The sequence below is a fragment of the Cydia amplana genome, chromosome 18 (genome assembly GCF_948474715.1).
Source record: "Cydia amplana chromosome 18, ilCydAmpl1.1, whole genome shotgun sequence".
In the NCBI taxonomy this organism is placed as follows: Eukaryota; Metazoa; Arthropoda; class Insecta; order Lepidoptera; family Tortricidae; genus Cydia; species Cydia amplana.
Genome location: NC_086086.1, coordinates 13961761 through 13982180, shown reverse-complemented (window position 1 = coordinate 13982180; position 20420 = coordinate 13961761). Strand labels below are relative to the sequence as shown.

The following is a 20420-nucleotide window of genomic DNA, read 5'->3' as shown; positions in this document are numbered from 1 at the left end:
AAAAAATATATGATGTAGATTACCATGTAAACTTCCACCGAAAATTGGTTTGAGCGAGATCTAGTAAGTAGTTTTTTTTTATACGTTATAAATCGCCTAAATACGGAACCCTTTATGGGCGAGTCCGACTCGCACTTGGCCGCTTTTATAATGTTGTTGAGGTAATTAAAAAGTAAGGAATATTTAAGAAGTAATTAAAAAAAACGAAATTTGAGATAGATATTTCTATTGTAAAACTAAATAAGCAAGAAGTTGTAAAAATTTATAATATCAGTTCATATTGAGATATAATAACTGTTCTGTTATAATGTATGAAGTATGAACTGGTATAATGTATGAACTGTTCAAATGCATTGTCAACAAATTGAATAAAGTGCGTTGGGGTAAGATTGAAAAGCCTGGTAGGCTTCCGTAGCTCAATTGGTTAAGAGCAACACACGGATTGTGGAGGATGCGGGTTCAAGTCCTGCCGGAAGCGTAACTTTTTCCATTTTTCCTTTAATATAAAATTTAAGATTGAAAGGGTTTTTCATGAGGGGTAAGACAAAACATCGTCCGTATGTCGAAGCATTACAGGCGACTTTTCGTCTTACCCCTCATGAAAAACTTTTTCAATCTTACCCCAACGCACCTTACGTATTTATAAGTACCCTATAAAAGTATGTTATCCTATATTCAGTCATCGCAGACGATGCAATCAACCTCCCCGCAACGCCTGATTTTACCTGACGCTGCTACAATCATCTGCTATAGATGTCGTGGCCAATGATGATGATGATGATAAAAGGATAATATTTTCTGCCGAGGACCAACCCTAGCGCCATCGCTGTTATGAATAAGTTTGGTTAAGGTAAGTATAAGGTGGATAAGGTTTTAAGAAATGCGTTGATAATTATTTTTATAGCGGCAAACTGTTGATAAGATAAGCGTAGTAAGTAGAGGTAAAGGAGAATATTTTGAAGATAATACGTTTTGTTTTAAATGTTAATAGAAATGATAACGATTCCATTACTTAAACCGTTATTGTTTGTTTTAATTATAGGTAATTTTGTTCTATCAATATTTAGGACCTTTTTAGTTTTTGATCACAAATGTTAACATGGATTTTCTGTGTTGTTAGGTATATTTATAAGTAATAAAGGCTATATATATATATATATATATATAGCCATCAAGTAATAAATTGTCATCAGTACGGATATGATGGTCGTTCTTGTCTACGTGACAGCGTGATAAAACGGTGTCCGTCACTTTCTTTCCCACGGTGTTAAACAGTGACAGTTATTTTATCACGTGGATAAAGATGGATAAAGCTATCCATAATAGGCTGGCTGAACTCAGCAACCGCAACTCGCAGTAGGTAGTACGTGACTAAATGTTGTACATTCAAAAGCAAAACTATTGATTGAAAAAAAAAATGCTTTATGGATACCGACATAAATCATATATGTATGACGCATTTTACGCAACTTGAATTTACGTTCTCATGTCAGTTTATCAATATTTAAAATCCAACAACCTGCCGATAATATATTATACCTACATTTTGAACTTAATATTAAACCGCTGTTACTGTAGTGTAGGTTTTTTATCCACTATATAGATATTCTAGATACCGTAGTTTAGAATATATGTATTGTAATTTATTTTCACGTCTCTATGTTATTGATCTAACTAAAAGGTTGCTAAATGCAATCCATTAAATCAATAGCAATAACCCCACATATTTTTTAGAATGAAATCTAAGTACCAACGACACTGTTATGTAACCAACTGTACGTGTTTTATAGGAAGTAATCCGTACTATCAATTATCGTAATAAATGCTTAGCACGTGTCGTTTAATTCAAACATTTTTCTCGAAATAGTTACGCGTTCGAAGAAAACCGTAATTATTGTTTACATCAAGAATAATTTATTGTTGAGGAGATGTTTCGTTTAAGCAAAGATTTAGTTGGACACCAATGGGGTCCAAGGGGATGATAATCGTTGCTAAGTATCACTAATTGAAACTTGAATAATGTATGGAAATAGTCACGAGACTTTCCGTAGCATCTACTGTCATCCAAAAAGAATCGCACTTTACAGAACATAATCCACTTTACAAATAAATTAACCAAGAATGACGCAAAACACATTTGGAAAGCTTAGCCCACCTTGAACTTATCTAAATTACCCGACACGGATATCAAAATAGTAAGTATTTAAATGTAGATTTTTATTAATATTGTGACACTTAATTATTTATTTATTTCTATTCTTGGCTCTATTTTCATTGTAAATACTTCATAAATTATTGTAATGGATTACCTATATGTAAATATGTAATTTAATATAAATAGGTTTCAAATATTTTGCATGCCTACTAATATAAGGTATTGACATTATTTGGACATAATAATATTGACTCTATCATCTTATCTGTACATAATATTAAGCAAATAAACGCATTTCATTTCATTTCATTCCATTTCATTAAGGAACCTAATTAAATTTATAGATGAGATAATAATCTTTGTATAATAAAGGGATTCGACGCGTGCCCGACGCATGACAAGACCGGATTGGTAATTATCGACTTATTAAATGCCCAAATTTATGGACGGTGTGTCGAAGAGCAACATGCACGTGGCTGGATGAAAGATATATGGCGGTGGATGACTAGAAAATTGTTGATTAAGATGATAGATCCTAAAGACGTTATTTATAAATGCGAAGTTTAAGAAGCCCTTGATAATCCTTTCGTTCGTTAGAAAGAGACACAATTTAACGGGAGAATTGCGAAGTTTTATGAATAAGAGGGTTCGTTTTTAAAAGATACCTACGCCTTTTCCCAAACCTCAAAATTCCAGAACGACAATCTATACATACTTCAATTTTGTATTTTTTGCACTGATTTAACATTACTTTTGATTGCTTTACCTGTCCTACCTTTGACTGATATCTAAACTATTATGACTATTTTCATTTCTTTCATTTATTTTCATTTGTTATGAGGTCACCCATATTTTATTTTATTTCTTTTTTATGTAGGTATTAGTTTTAGTTTTGTAGGTAGTTTTAATGTTAGGTTATTTTTTATTGTAAGTTTGTTATTAATTATGGTTTTGGTTTTCATAAATTGTTTTTATAAAAAATATATAGATGTTTTTAATTCCTTAACTAATTGCCCACAGAAAGAAAGCTTACTTAGCATGACTTTTATTCTGATGAAAATTAAAATAAGTAAGTACCTACCTAAACTCTCAAAACTTTTAAATCAAAAAAATAAAACCAGATTAGAGAATACGATGCACATTTATTAGTATACACAGATATAAGTAAGTACTGAGCGATGATAGCAATTAGAAGCGTTATAACAGATTAGACAAGCAATTAATAATGTTTAGAATGACAAGGTAATTTAAGATGGAATGTAAAAAAAAACTAAATAATGTAATGTAACTGTAAGAACTGTAACAATGTAGAAGAGTTAAGAACATGGAACATGTTAAGAAAAACTTTGTACAAAAAAAAAACAATGTACGTACTTATCTAAACTTTGCGATCCAAACAAGTACGCATCAAGTGGTAAGTGCGTAGAGGTAGGTAAATGATGTAGAATGTTAGAAAGATCATGAAAATAAACAAGATTAACTTACGTAAAGGCGACGTTTGATTACCGAAAATGAATACTCAAATCTAAGGGAAAAAATATCAAAAGAATTCCTATAAAAACATTCTTGTTTAATTGCCTCAAAATCAGAGATTGCACCCCAAAGTATGCAGACATAAGAGACATTCCAACAGTAACGCATTATTCGATTGGACCTCTTATAAAAATCGTGATTTAAAACTATATTCATCGTAAAGAGCCGAGTCACTGACCACACGAGAAACTAAACCTTGCGATAATCATACTACTGCAGATATGTGATTAGCTTTACACCTGCCTGACCTAAAACAGCTGACAAATCTGTACTTCCTAAGGAACTTACGACCTTTTACTTTATCTACACTTCGGGGTCACGAAACGGTCGGCGTTAGACGGAGAGAATATCTCCCTCCCTGTTTTAACCTATCAAGCTTTGTATTAGACCGTCCTTATCTAGCAAACGACCGTAGGCTCGACCGCTATAGTAAACTGTGACCTCACGAAATATGCGCACGATATGATGTTGATGATTCACTAATAATGAAGAAACGTACAGACAGATTTTTAATACAATCTTACGTATGTACTCGATCGTTTTCTAAACTCTGACCATCCGCAATAGTTTTATAGGGTCTAATGTAAGCAAATGACACATTCTACTGAGTTTGAGCACTTAAATTTTGATTTTATGATAAACCTACCGAACTAACCAACAAATTCTGCAATCGGAAAATATTTTTGATTTTCCGTTGAAGTAAGGGATAAAACAAGATATCTTTCATGTCTTATAAATTTGAATACTGTATAGTGTAAAACTATTGTCACAATACAATTTCGTCAGTCTATTGACGAAAATTCTTTACTATTCAAATTGAATTCACTATTGTTTCACTATTACTCATTATTCGAATTCGTATCTGACCACACAGGGCCACAAACCTTTCAAGATTAAACTTTCGATCAGCTTTTATTAAGCCATCATTCACATTAGCATACTAAATTAGTATTTGTTTACGATTCGTACTGGATTCTACGCATTTTAAAATCTGACTAACGGCGCATCTCCATATCAGGCTTTCAAAACAAATAAAAGGCATTATCTCTCCAAATTTATATGCCTTATCATAATATAATGCAAAGAAAGCTGAATTGTTAAGTTTTATTGCGGTCTAATACAAATTCTGCCGCTTTTACCAATTTGGAGATGAGAAATTGTGTAATCCTTTAAATTGTATGTATTTTTTTCATCAAATATCTCAATGGCTTCAAAAAGGTCCTTCAAGATAAGAATGGCAAATCTAAAGTACCGTAACTACAATAAAGTCAATAAGTATAGCAAATTTCAAAAAACAAAATGAGGAAGCCTCAAAGATTCTGCAGGTGAAATCCTCCCAGGTTATAAACTTGAACGCCGAGAGTAATGCACGGCATGTATATTGGTTACTAGTACGACCAAACCCGTTCCGAGACCGTGCCCTCTGTACCGGAGTATCCATAGTTTCACTTTATATTAAAGCGATGCTCGTTTTGCTCAGAAACATGTTTGTGTAGAAGGAAAACTCTTTAAATCTAAATATATAAAACGACTTTTATATATAGATACTGATAGACAACGTACAGGTGAAAGCATTGAAGGACAGCTTAATTGAGATTAGTAAAGTATTTTTAAGTGTATATAAGTAATGATTTATTTTTTTAACAAGATTTTTGGAAATGGAACTCTTAATCACTTGGTTTGGATGTGAGAACGGGGTTGAAGTTTATAGTGATTTCGAGGTTAGTAGAAAATATTTTGAGACACCAGAAATGCAGGTATCATAAAATTATTCCAATAGGTATTTTAAAGTTAAAATGACTCGTAATGTAGGTACATACGAGGCAGAGAAAATCTTCAGGTCAAAATTATATAACTGAGAGAATACCTTAATCTATTTGATATTTTTTGGTGAACTTTGAGTTAAGTTTTATGCAATGATAAGACTCTAAAAGTAGTCTACTTTAAAGATAGCTTCCACTCTTCCAGGGTAATCTTGGTTTCAGTTCACGTTAATGAATTCGCAGGGCTAAATATAGATTCCGATAAAAATACCGACAAAACACGCATTAACTCCAACAAAACATAAAAGATACCCAATATTTCATTAACATCACACGTTGTAAAGGAATTAGCATCGGCCCGGCCAGATAAATCACCTGCATAGTTCGTTACCGCCCGCGCTCCGCGGGGGTCCGGCTTCGGTCCGGCCCGTATGGAGGTGATTATTTTGACGTGCCCACAGTGTCGTGTTGCGGCTGATAAATTGTGGTTCTGTATGATTTCTAATTTTGTATGTTGGTCAATAATTTCTTATAAGAAGCCGCCCTTATAAATATTTCAAAGTGTAAAGTAACTTTCAGTTGCGTTTTAGACGTCTGAATGCATTAGATACTAAAGTTAAATACTGAATGCCCAAACAAGGTTCTTCCGAAGTAGGTAATTCAAAATCAAAGAGCAGCCCACAAACCGTGAAAACAATTTGTTCCTGAGACAAAACGAGAACTTTACATGATCGTTTGATACCAAATTTATATCGCGGGGTATTAGAACAATTGTTTATTGATTCAGTACTTTAGACTGTTATGAGTTCCCAGCCATTGGGTGCCTGACGTAACCAAATCCATTGAGGGAAATGGCCAAGAAAATCACGTCATTCGCAGTAAAATATGCAAGAATTTAAATAATGGTACAGAATGTTTTGTGGTATTAGAAAAGTTGTAGAAGACATTCCGCGGCTCAACTGGTTTCTAGAGTGTGTGCATCGAAGACTAATCTTAATTTCGCTACGTATTAGTGATGAGAATGGCTTGATGGTGATGTTTTCGATTCCGCACCCAGAAGATGAAGGCGTCAGTCAAATTTTAAAAAGTTAATTATCGAATATTTTCACAGTGGTGCAGTCCTGGACGATACATCATGTGGGAGAATATAAATCATAGCATGATTGATAGTGGTGTATATCTCATGCTCGTACTCGTGTGCTAGCTCCTTTTTTAATCCGACACAAATGATTTTACACTTTGATTCCTTTTTGTAACGCCATTTTGCTTTGGCTGTATGAGTCGTATTGGATTCTGATTATGAGTCCTTCGTATACAATGTTTTCTTTATAAGGATGTGAGCATTCTTTGAGAAAGCTATGAATAGTTTTCGGAATATATTCAAATCAATCTTTTTCTAAATATTCCTAAATTGTACATTGTTGTCATTTAACACATTACAGAATTAGGTCAAAGCAACGGCAATAATATTCGGTTATCTGCTATCATTAAGCTTTCAGCACATATATTGCGTAATAAGTAACGCAGAAGTCACAAATATATTTACAAGAAATTAGTAACCAAGATTTGTCCCAGTATTTCTAGTATTTGCAAATAATGCGTTTAAACCTATAATAGATCTAACTTAAACAGTTCAAAGGTTTCTGTGCCAGTTATTCGCATAAATCCACAATAGATGGCCTCGTTGAAATTTCCATACAACATTAAGTGAAATTGAATATTTATTCCATTCTACCGTTCAATGTTTACAGAGAAAACTTATCAAGTTTCTAACGGGCATTCAAGCAGCCCTATTCCCATATTTGGCCCTTTTTCAAAAGGTCTAACCGGCTGAATTATTTATATATAAAAAGCAACCTTAAATCGACGGTTAAAGGTTTCAATTTACATGGATTAATATCCATTTTTGGACTGGCTTTGTCTCTTTTGAGTTTTACCTGAACCATTCTATAACAGATTAGCGCTATTCCTATTATAGTTGAACCCCGATTCATATGCAAATTTGGACAAAACGTGCAGAAATATAATTAGCTTACGACGCCTGCGTATCGGCTTAGACCTTAGGGTCTTGACCATGCAAACCGGTCTGTTTGTTGCTGTAATTAATGTTTGCACCGGATAGTAACATTTGACCATAGGTCACTTGAAAAAAGTGTGAGACTGGTCGGGAATTTACGTGACATTGGGGAACAGGGAATACCCGTTTTTAAGGAAGCTTTGTGTGACGTGACTTGCAATAATATTTAAAACCAACCAGTTTAAAACCAATAAGGTAAACAAAAAAGTATTTTGTTTACCTTATACGACTGAATAAGGTTTAATAAATTCTCTGAATTAACAAATTTTGAGTCGTATGTTTAGGATAATATTGATAAGTCGATAACGTTTATATTTATCAATTCAGCAATAAATCTGAAAAGCCCGTTTAGAATTAAAACACAACATAAATATGTCTCTCGAAGTCATCTACTTTCGCTGGATGAGATAAAAGCGACAAGAGACAGAATTTTGTGTCATTTATTCATCATTAGTCATTTCGTCAAGATGTTTGGACTTCTGTAATTATGATGGCCTGTCTTGTACTCTTGAAGTAAAACTTTTTCTTCCTAATCAACTAACAATCCGATCTTTAGTCCTCTTGAACATTGTGATAAGATGATAAAAGATAGTTTATTTATATTTAGTAGGCATATTACAATGCGCTTATGAACGTCAAATCTTATACCTTTAAACGAGCAATTCTTGTTTATTTATTTATTTATTTATCTAAATATATATTTCGGGGATCTCGAAAACGGCTCTAACGATTTCGATGAAATTTGCTATACGGGGGTTTTTGGGGGCGAAAAATCGATCTAGCTAGGTCTTATCTCTGGGAAAACGCGCATTTTCGAGTATTTATATGTTTTCCGAGCGAAGCTCGGTCACCCAGATATTAAGCTTTATATGACCGCCTCCAACCCTACACCTCTGCCTCGAGAAGATTTAAATCCCCTCAATTGGAGGAAATCCCAATATGGGACCTGCAACAAATGTGAGATATCCTTTTCATCTTGAGTATTATGACCCGGGGAATTTTGCCTCTTTCTTTACCTGCTCGGTTTTTTTGCATCCTTGTGTTGAAGTTTTCTTTCATGACCAGTTCTAATTTCCAATTTTCTTGACCGCGGGTCAGTGCAGTATTGGGGCATTTCGCGGCGTGGGAACGCTCCATTCCGCCTCACGCGCGATGTTATCTTTATGTCAGCCGCGGCTAGTAAGACTCAGTTTTCTCAGAATAAGACCATAAAATCCGGCCCTGGAGCGTCATACGAAACATGTCACAGTTATTATGCTTAAAAAAGATAATATCATACGGCTGTGACGCGGCAAACAAAGTATGGGGTAAAAGTACTGATTCTGGTTCATTTCTATCGTAAAGCCATGGTACCACTTCGCTAGAAATACACAATATTTTTGTTGGGTTGAGCAAAATTAATTGGATAATCCCGTTCATAACAAACTTTTTCACAAATTTCGATAAGCCTCTTATCGGTGATATTTGGGTCTTAAGTTACATAATTACACTACACTTTACAAATGAACGCTTCTCTTTAATTACTTAGACACAAATTGAAATATTTGCATAAAGCTGGTAATTTATTCCTAAATTTGTTTTTCATCCCGCCGCTACTAGTTTAGATTTTCCAGTACAAATGGCATCGATCAATCCCAGTCTATTGCAGACTGTTTAATCAGTGTCATGTAATATCAACATTTTAACTGGCCTTAAATAGACCCTATACTGTTGCAATAAGGTATACAAATTTTCAGTTAATAATATGGACGGTACGCAAAGCCTTTTATGTCTATGCTTGCTAATATGGCAACTTGCAATGAACATTTTAATTGACACAAACTTTCTTTATAGAGAAAGAACTAACAAAATTATTCCTATGTCTGTTGATTGAGAAATTGTAGTTAGAGATTGTCTTTGTAATGAGGACTTTACCCTAAAATGAGATGTAAGTTGATTTTGACTCGATTAACTTATTAGATTAATACCTATGTCAAGAATGTATTCTTTAATTTATCTCTTGTAATGTCTACCGTAGCAATTTTAAGAATTTTCCGGATTTCAATTATCTCTTTATTCCTAAGTCATCAAGCTTTGTTCTATCTCAAATAACACACAACAACGCGACTCATATCGCGTCATGGCGGTAGCGATAATATCAAAGACAGTTGTCACAGTCACACTCCACTTGTCCTATATCGCGTAAATCTATTTGCAAAAATGGATCGCGTCAGGACTGCGGGTCAGTTTTGTTGACCATAACCCTATTATCGAAGCATTACTTTGAATTTCTCACGGTCACGCAATCAATGTTTAGCAAACGGGTCTAATGGGACGGTCAGTTGGTCAACAAAGGTCAAACAATGATCACACCTGGCCCTTCGAAACACCCTCAGGACGGTCGAACGCTTCCTTTCTCGACCTTTGTCAAATATAGGCGTATTTAAATAAAAGACGCAAACATTGCCAAAATTCTACGTATAAAAGAGCGTATGTTTAAAGGATTTTTAAAAATATTCGTGGTTTTTGTGCCGGGGTACCCCTGGGAAGCATACTCGGATGACGATTTTGACATGTCTTGTGGGCTTGAACTTGCATTGTGTGTTCCGTTGTGTTTACGCTTGGATTAAGGAAATATGCGGGAAGACAGCATATTAGGGCTTTAGTTTCGGTCAAGCTGTTAATAAAGTAACGGTTATAACGGGGCTGGGAGTTTAAGGGAAGTTGCGTTCTTTGTATTAATTATTTAAAAATAGCTATAATTTTTTTGGCACATGGAGCTGTATGTATAAGAATTCATCTTTATATTTAATTTTTAATGCAAATTATGGTAAAGGAATCATTGTAATAATTTAAAGTAACAAAAACTGCTTTTGCGTCAGTATGCACAAATTCTGCAAAAGAATGATTCTTTTGCGATTTAGAGTTTTCAAAACAAATATAATTAAAATTTGCAAAAGTTGAAAGACCGCGGAAATCAAAACAAAGATCCGACCGATACCTTTTCAATTTCGCCATAAATCACCTCCCCATTAAAATTCATCTCGAACTCGGGGGAAAAAATCGGAAGCGATACGAGGAATCTTTCTAAATGACCGGACGAACACAAAAACTTATTAAGATATTACAAACAATGTGGCCGTGATGGATGCGCCTCAGACAAAAGGTACCAACCATTGTTCAACGCGCAAAGGGCTTTGTAGATAACGTTTTATGCACTCTAATATTAAACCAGTTTAATGCTGTTAATTAATCAATCGTTGTGTGCCAAAGCATTGTCTGAGTTTGCATATTTAACATGGGAAATTCAATCGTCTAATTTAAACCAGTAACTACAATGCTTGAACACGCAATTTTTCTGCAATTTTCAACATTATCTCTGATTTCATCTTCTTTTATAATTTCTTAATTAAGTTCGTCATTATGTTCCTCAAGTTTAAGCGCTTTATTTTTAAGCTCAACAAAAGTTTCATTTACTAACTACAATTTAAAAGCTTAGTCATTTTTGTAACCATTATCCGATACAGCTCAACAAAGACTGACCATATCTACAGATCGACTACAATTAAAAGTATTAGTAGCACATTTCAATAGGGTCTTTCAAGCTCTTAAAACGCTGAACTATACAGAAAACAATACTGACAAAAAACATAAAGGAAGCGTCAATGCATCTCCGTTCCAGTTTGATATCTAAGACGATTACAATCAGTACAAACAGGCACACTTTTATCCGCCACAAATCTGCTGTTCTAAAATAGTGCTTATTGCTTGGTGTGAAAGATGAGTGATCTTTTAAAAAAGGAGCCTGCATCTTTGTTGACAGCAAACAAATCGTTTCGGCAAAATACAGGGTACTTTGTTAGGGTCGAAAGGGTGCTTAAGGGTGGAATGGAGAGCAGCGGGTTACCGTGTCCTTTCCGGGTGAGGTAGGAAGTGTGAATGTGGGTCCTTATGATGGTAATAAAAGGTGTCCAGTTACTTGTGGTACTTGGTTAGGAAACTGTCGAGCGTGTCAAAGATGTAGCTATTGTGGAGGAGCAGATAGTACTCTTGTCTATGTCGTATTGTGAGTCTAGTAAATTATGAATAAAATATGAATATGAATATTGGATAGGTTAATAGAGGTAATTGTCTGCGAATACTATCAACAGCGTCAGATGTTTACTCTGTAAAAACTTTACTAATTTGCTTAATTTGATAAATGCCAATATTGCCAATATACCTATTGTTTATGAATCTGTAAAACATTATTTCCACTTTCATGAAAATAAACTACGCATTGACTATGTACCTACATACTAAAGACTAATCCAGCGTAATATATTTCAAAATTCTTCGAGATACTTCTTATAACCCTGGAAGTCCCCACGTACTCTGTACAAGTAGGTATAACCTGAATTCAAGTTATAGAAATAAAACAAAGTTCCAAATTCAAAAACACAAAAATTCTCCTTACGTAAGGTACTTTTCAAAATTTATCCAAGGCAATCTACATCCATGCTCCATTTTCAAATCACGTCCGCTCAGGAATCCAGACAGGTGTACGCATCAAGTGTAATGCGCGCCGCGGGTGGCTATGACCTGCCTCTGCCCTCCGGCCCTTCCTTTACCAACTGTTATCTTTTAAATTTTGAGCATTATCGTCTCCTGCGCACTTAATTCCGTTAACAAGGTCTTGTTTACATGGCATTTGTTTATTTATTTGGAAGGTTGTCTTTAGGTTCAAAGGGTACGTAACTACGTATAGCAAATGTTCTCTTTAATGACTTAAAAACATTGGTTTTTGTTTTAATACCTATCTACCTATTATAGTACATTACATACCTAGGGGGGTGAATTCGTGAATGCTCCAGATCGCAGGTGTTTGTGGCCCGAACCGAAGGTGAGGGCCATAAATATATATGCGATCTCGGGCTTTACGAATTACCGCCCGTGGTTTTTCTAAAGTTTTACGTCTTGCCTTGGCCAGGAAGTGAGATTTTCTCCTCGCGTAGCGGGGAGAAAATACTACTTACGGGCCTAAGGTGACGAAAAGTATATACCTAATTACCTACCTATTTCAAATATCGAGAGTAGTTTAAAATGTATCAACATTTTGATCTAACATAACTTATTTTATATCCTCAAACATACATTTAGTCATACTATTTTTACTGTTATTAGTTTTTCTTTACTTCTTCATCAGCTTGAATGCGCATGTGCCGACAATAGTTCGGACAAAGTTGATCAATGGGCCGTTAAAGTCTTATGCTATGTCATAAGCTGTCATGGCTTATTCTTGTTTAACCTTGACACGTCAACTATTCACGCAGTCTGTACATTCAGACACAAAATAGTCGCTTTTCAGTTTGTTAAGTTTTGCTTAAAATCAATTCTTCATCAGGAGTTTGTTAAATTTTTCTAGTTATCTTACCTATAGGTAATAAACGCATGATTATGCATGATCTACTTAATTGGTATAATACTGTTACATCGATACCTATCAAAGATTTGACCATTATTTAAGACTCCAACTTTTTAATGATACTGTTCTTATTTCACTTGATTAAAATCAGTTCCTGCATTAATATTCTCAGATTCTTTGCCATCTCCATCAATCACATCGCTGTCTTTAAAACAATAACCCTTTATATTAATTTCATCGTAATAATAAGCTATTACGGCTTATAACTTTATATTAACATTGATCGTCAACAGTTAGTTAGAGTTGCCCTTGGGCAGATCGCCTAATGACTCGACAAGATTGATGATTTCACTAATTACACTAGCGACAATGAATGCATCGTAAAACCAGCTATTTGCTTATTTTTCAATCTATTCATATCACGGATAAGTTACAATACGAGATCGCTTAAGTTTTGTTCACAATAAGATGAGTTTTCAATGTCACATGCTAAATCTACGTAAGAATAGACAAGTCTTCCGAAGGGCAATACGACACACTTCAGAAAATATTTCGTAAAACTGTACACATGTCAATTCGAGTACCTAATTAAAAAAAAACAGTAGGTATATTTAAAGATAGTAAACGATTTACCGAATAATTTTAGGATGTATTTTTATTTTACTTTTGTCAAAAGGATTCAATGGGTAGTTGAAAAAATACCAAATATTTTGTATTTCCTTTCAATGGCAATATTTTTCCTACCTCATACACCTATATATTAGACATCTAGTCCCCGATTTATTACTATGTATAAAAAATATTGTATCATAAAATAAATTATAAATACAGGTACTTCTAGAAGCAATTAAATTTACGATGACGGAGCTCATACGTTACCTACATAGAGCAATAAATGACAACTTAAATATTACATAGTGCCTACAGAGTAAGGATAAACTACCGGTGAACAAATAAAAAGAATACGTAAAAATACGTGAGTCTAAACCGTAAAAATATTTTTAGTAAAAAGAAGCTTCAGTATCCGAGTTTTTAACTGGCCAGATGTCTACAAGTTACGGGTGAATAAATGAAAACCTCCTATAATCTTCGAGTGACAAAGATATTAGTAGTAGGAGTTTGATAGTAAATACTTTCGTATGAATTAACTTTTGAGGGTATAAGAAAATCTTATATAAATCTTAGATACCTAATAGAAGCCCAAAACAATAGACACTTGAACTCATTTGACCAAGCCTGTGTACTTTTGTCGTACTAATAATACAAATAAATCTGTATATTAAGTATCTGTATCAATTTTAATAAACAAAAATGTCATTTTTATTAAGTTCTTACTTCAAGTTGACCAATAAATCCAACGTGCATACACAAATGGTGCTTGTAATAGCTGTGTTGGACATTTAACATCTCTGACCATCATTGCTTATAAAAACGTTTAAGTCTATCCTCCTGAGACCCAGAAGCATTTGTTTTGTTTTTGAATTTGGAACCCTTAGTTACTCAATGAAGGGTCTTAGGAGGCTATCATAAAATGTTGACTCACCTTCTCGTCTCATGCCCATCTTGAGGCATTTTCTGAGCCTGCAGTACTGGCACTGGTTCCTGTGGTGCTGGTCGATGGGACAGTTCCTGTTTCCTCGACAGGAGTACGTCAGGTTCCTTCTCACTGACCGCTTGAAGAAGGATTTGCATCCTGTGGAACAAAAGATGAAGGTGAAAAGGTTGACAATGTTATTTTCACCTCAGCAGCTCGAACAAGGGTACTTTGATTCTTAAAAACAGTGAGCAAAATGCGATTTTGCTCACTGAGTGCGACAAAATGACATTTAAGTGACCTTTATAGTCAAATGTCATTTCAACATGCGGGGTCTAATAAAAGTTCGAAATACTTGGGTTCTATTATCTCTGTCCCTTTCACACTGTTAGCAAAAAGAAACAGCCAAAAAAAAGTTAAAACGACATTCAACAGTATATTCACGGTTTATAATAGACCCCCGAAAAACTTCAGACCGCATCGTTCCAAACCACGTACGAGTATGAATTCTTAATAATTAATAAATAAAAATAAAGTTTAAGATTTGATAAAAACTGATAAAATATTATATTTTAGGTATTTTATTGTACAATAATTAAAATAACGAACTCAAAAAATACACAGATCATCACGCAAAATTAATTATTTTACTTTTAAGAATTTCTACCATAGTTGACAATTAGTACGTATCCGCAATTCGGACCGTATCATACAAAGATTTTTTTTACAAAAAAAGTTGTCGATTGAAGTGTCAGTTAATGTTTGTTATTTCTATATTATTTTACTGGAATTTATTATTACGTTTTGTTTTGGTGTTCCATTGCGGTAATTAAACTTAATTGTTTGTATATCTTAAGAAAACATGAGTGCAGGTATTAAGTGATGAAGAAGGATTACATTTTTCAAGTTGTCTAATAGGTATGTTCTCACTGCGCTGAGGTGAAAAATGTTGTGTACTACACGAGATCAAAGTTATTTACATCTCGTGCGCTTTTGAGTCCCTTACTACGCTCAAGATTCTAAATTAGATTAAATAAATCTATTATAGAATCTTTCGCTTGCATGGGACTCAAAATAAGCACTCGAAGAAATATCAAACTTTGATCACTTGTTGTACAAATAACTATTGTTGGTGTAGTGCGCAAATCGTTCAAGTTAATAAACAAGACCTAGTGCGGGTAGTTCGAAAAACTCGCGTGCCTGTCAACTTTAGCCAGTCTTCTCCGAGACCACGGGGACAACGCCGTCCTCTAAACGTCGGAGGTAAATATAAAACGTCGGAGGTAAATTTTACGCGACTAAGTTCCGTCGTTGTGAATAATAATGTTATTTGTTTAAATTGTGCAAGTAGTCATGCTTGTTATGAAAAAAAAGCTGCACTTTTGGAGGAAAGCAAGCCGCTTTGCACGATGATAGTGTAGGCCCATTAAAACATTTTTTTTCGAGGAACCCGTAATTTCGTCCCTTAGAGGCCGAGGTGAAGCGAGGTCTGTTAAAAACAGAAAAAAAATCCTACAAGTTTCACGGATCATCCAATTTCGTTAAATTTGGTGCCAATTGAAAGAAAATTACATTCTTAATTATACAAAAAATAATAACAAAATATTATTAAAGAAAAATAGTGTGAAAAGATTGAAAACCTATTTTTTACTTTTACGGTTTATTTGTGCAAACAGTGTCTTCCACATTGAATAATGTTTAGAAAAAAGTACTGTACCATAAAATTAAACACATTTTTCATCATATACTGAAAACCGCATCAAAATCGGTTAAGCAGTTTATGAGATCCATGTTTCAGAAATTGGCTTAGTTTTATTTATTTATTTTATAGACCAAAAAGCATGTAAATCATAGTAAATTTTAAGTATTTTGTGGGTATTTACTTTATCTATTTTAAAAATATGTGTATATATTCACAAAAAACTGGACAAGTGCGAGTCGGACTCGCGCACGATAGGTTCCGTACCATTACGCAAAAAACGGCAAAAAATGTACGTTTGTTGTATGGGAGCCCCACTTAAATATTTATTTTATTCTATTTTTAGTAGTTGTTGTTATAGCGGCAACAGAAATACATCATCTCTGAAAATTTCAACTGCCTAGCTATCACGGTTCATGAGATACAGTCGGATGTTTACCAGTTATGTTCCGTTTGGACAGACGGACAGCGGAGTCTTAGTAATAGGGTCCCGTTTTTACCCTTTGAGTACGGAACCCTGAAAAGGTCTATTCGCCTTCATTCGTACTTAGCTCACATGGTACGCTGCACGCAACGTATGTTTGTGAAGTGCAGCTTGAGTTGAGGGAAGGTTAGTTACAAGTTTGTTCTTTAAGTACTGTAAAAAACCGTTCTGTGCTCTGCATGTGCATAATACAATTTAATAAAATGGTTTCTAGGGAACCAAATAAGCTTACTTAGGTATAAAGGCAGGAGGTACTTCAGAATGCTACTGGACGCTGGACGTGTTGGAGTCTCAGGGCCTAAATAGGGCTGACGGAAAAAGGCCAGATTGTTTGACACTGCTGAAAACGCAGCCCCGTTTGGGATGCGACGTGTGTAAGCACACTTGCCCCTTCACACCTACCACAGGGCGCGTCGGAGCAGCCGCCGAAAATACAGCAAAACTTAAATAATTCTAATTTGGAGCCTGCCTACGAATTTGTACATAGGTACCAGTAGCCGTAGAGACAAGCGGCTCTTAGTGTGCTGAGGAAAAAAAACTATCAATAAGTTAGGACAATGATGCCTACGTGAAAAAGGGGCGACCCCAGGTCCGGCGCATATTTAGTGTAAGACACGTCGTTAGCCACACAGCGAAGCAACGCGAGCAGCGTTATAGGCACAAGCTCATCGGAACCATCTACCGCAAAAATACTGCAAGTTCCCGGCCCTAATTCTGCATCCAAAAAGGAGTCGAACAGGATGATCGACCCGCTATCTCCAAAGCTGTTTACCTCTTGCCTACAGGAAATCGTCCAGAAGCTGGTGGCTAAATGGGAAACAATGGGCATTGACGTCGGCGAAATAAGGTTGAAAAACCTGCGTTCTTCCGACGGCATAGTTTTGTTTTCCCACACTGCACCTCATTTAGAGAAAATGTTAGACCTTAGACCAGCAAGTCTTGAAGTCGGATTCGAAATGAACAGGACAAAAACCCAGTTAATGGTCAATGGAGTGAAACGTAGGGTCACGGTAGATGGGCAGGATATACAATTTTGTTGACGAATACACCTGCATGGGCCAGATAGAATCATTCGATAATATGCAGTCCAAGGAAATCGATCGACGCATCGAAAACGCCTGGAAGACCTTCTGGTCCACGAAGGGCCATCTTCCACTGGCATCAAAACACCAACACTTCAACATGTGTATCCTTGCTTATCCTAACAACCTACAGCGCATAAACTTGGTCATTAACAGAAGCCCAATAATAGTCCCAACTCAAGAATATGACAGTACTAAAAATCGCCATGTAAATAAAACTTAGCCAAATTTTAAAACTTGAATCTCATAAACGGCTTAACCGATTTTGATGCGGTTTTCAATATACGATAAGAAATATGTTTGATTTTATCATTTAGTGCTTTTTGTAGACTTTTTTCTATACGAAACACACTATTTGCAAAAATAAAGTGTAAAAGGAAAAAATAAGTTTTCAATTTTTTATACATTATTTTTGTATTGACATATTCTGTTAAAATTTTTTTTACGATAAAGAAAGTCATTTTCTTACAATTGATACCAAATTTAACGAAATCGGATGATCTGTAAAATTTGTAGGATTTTTTTCTGTTTATAACAGACCTCGCTTCACCTCGGCTCCTAATGGACGAAATTACCGGTTCTTCGAAAAAAATCGTTTTATTGAGCCTCCACTATCATCGTGCAAAGCGGCTTGCTTTCCTCTCAAAATGCAGCTTTCGGGCAAAAAAGCTTCATAACCAGTAAGACTAAAGTAGGCGATGGATATGAGCACACTCCTCATCGGATCGGAAAATGCTGTCTGACCAAGAACACAAAGACGCAGCGTGACGGCCTTCTCACATTATCTGATTCGATATCTTAGGATCGGATTGGATCACAAAATAAGTAAAGATCTAAAAATGCTGCCTTATGTTTATTTGTTCATTGATGAAATGTTTAATGTTCAAAAAACTTTAAATTAAGAGAGAAGGACTAGTCACTAGATCAACGGCATTTTCTAACAGTTGCTTTTCTCCAAGGATCATGCGACTATTCTGACTTCCGATATCGGATCGGACAATGTGAATACGCTCTGAGGAGGTCTCAATAACTCAAGAATAAATCAAGATCGTAAGAAACCGTTGAATAAGAGCAAAGTATGAATGGCCGTTAAGGGCATTTTAGGAGCCCTTTAATTGTCCAGTATTGGACGTCTTACAACTTAACTACTTATATGATAATAATGATTATATTCGAAACTCAATGTAAATTATTCTTGCATTTTAAGACCGGTAAAAATGGTAAAATGAAACCAGGGTCATCAACATTTAAATCCGGTAATTGAAAATTCAGTATCAATAACAATATTTACCTATTAAACAAGTTTTGTGACCAATCAGTACATTTACATTATCAACCAATTAAAATCATCTTCAGTAATCATCACTTGTTAGCTGTAGATATAATGTTATTAGAAAAATCATCATAAACCTATAAATCAACGGCTACTCGGCATATAATTCGACTATTCGTATGTAAGAATGGAATCGAAACGAATCGATAAAATTGTTAAAATACTATCTTAACGAGCTTAAGACAGTTAAGAACGCTCTCATGAATATTATTATGCGTAAAAATTATAATAAGGCACATTATCTGTTAGACAACAAGTCCAAATACAACAAATTTAAATATTGCCTATACATTCTTGCAGATGAAAATTGGAGAAAGAAATCTCTAATCTAAGCGGAAATAATTTAATTTTCATGTCAAAAATTATGCTGATACGCTGTAAATTAGAAAAAGAGCATCACAAATGTCATAATGTGACATTTCGTTATTAAATCTGACATGGTTATGGCCTATCTGCTTTTGCTGACATCGTGTCACTAAGTAGCTATAGAGCCTCTTTTTAATTTAACTGGATTCCTAATATTATAAACAACGTGTTTTATATTCCGGTAGTCGTGCTCATTTGTGTAACAATCTAAATCAACTTTCTACATAACAACATCAGTTTCGGTATTAACCAACCGTTTTAAATAACTTTGTAACTCTTTAACAAAAACTCTATCCAGTTTCTTGCGTGCTTCTCTATCATTAGAATTGATATTAATTTTATTGTAATTGGGTTTGTTAGTAATATCGGATTCCAAATAGGATGAGATCGTTTTATAAATTAAGTTGTTAAGTTATTACATTGTTTGTTTAAATGCAGACACGGTTTTTCTCATTAAGATCGTATCTTACGTTTTTAATATTGACACTTGATTAATGATTAATCGTAGTGCAACTATCATAAAAAAATATTAAGTCTTTTTATAACATTTAATTTAAGACGCTGTTGATATAAGTAAATAGCCGTCACGTTTACGATTAAAATTATGTTTTTCAAATTTTTCTTATCGAAATTCAGCTTTAGTTGTAGTAAGATCTACCTATGTCGAACGGTATGTGGGGCCTTATTCAGAATCGGGAGCTCAATGTATATATTATACGAATTTAATATAGCATCTTGATCACGCTCGCACATGCGTAACACTAAAGCAAGTACGCATTCACAGCCAATACCTTTTCAATAATATTTCGATACATCCAATGTTCATTCGAGAACAAAGCCTGGTTTATTCTTATCAGTTGCAGACTGAAAGGTGGCATATAATATATAAAGTAAAGCATTTCTGCGGCTTGATACTGAGACTGAGTTTATATCTAACGCTTACGGTACAGGCTCCTCAAATCAACCAGCATAAGTGAAACCGCGAGTACTGTAACAACTATTAATAATAGA

The 20420-nt window shown here is 34.7% G+C and overlaps 1 protein-coding gene across 1 annotated transcript in view; it reads right to left on the bottom strand.

The window, feature by feature from the left end:
• LOC134656340 (steroid receptor seven-up, isoforms B/C) overlaps positions 1–20420 on the bottom strand; it is a gene marked incomplete at its 5' end in the record, with an annotated part of 135717 nt that overhangs the window by 94133 nt on the left and 21164 nt on the right. The window contains one exon of the mRNA XM_063511855.1: positions 14455–14604. Coding sequence (XP_063367925.1) covers positions 14455–14604 — 150 coding nt within the window. The remainder of the gene's footprint in view (positions 1–14454; positions 14605–20420) is intronic.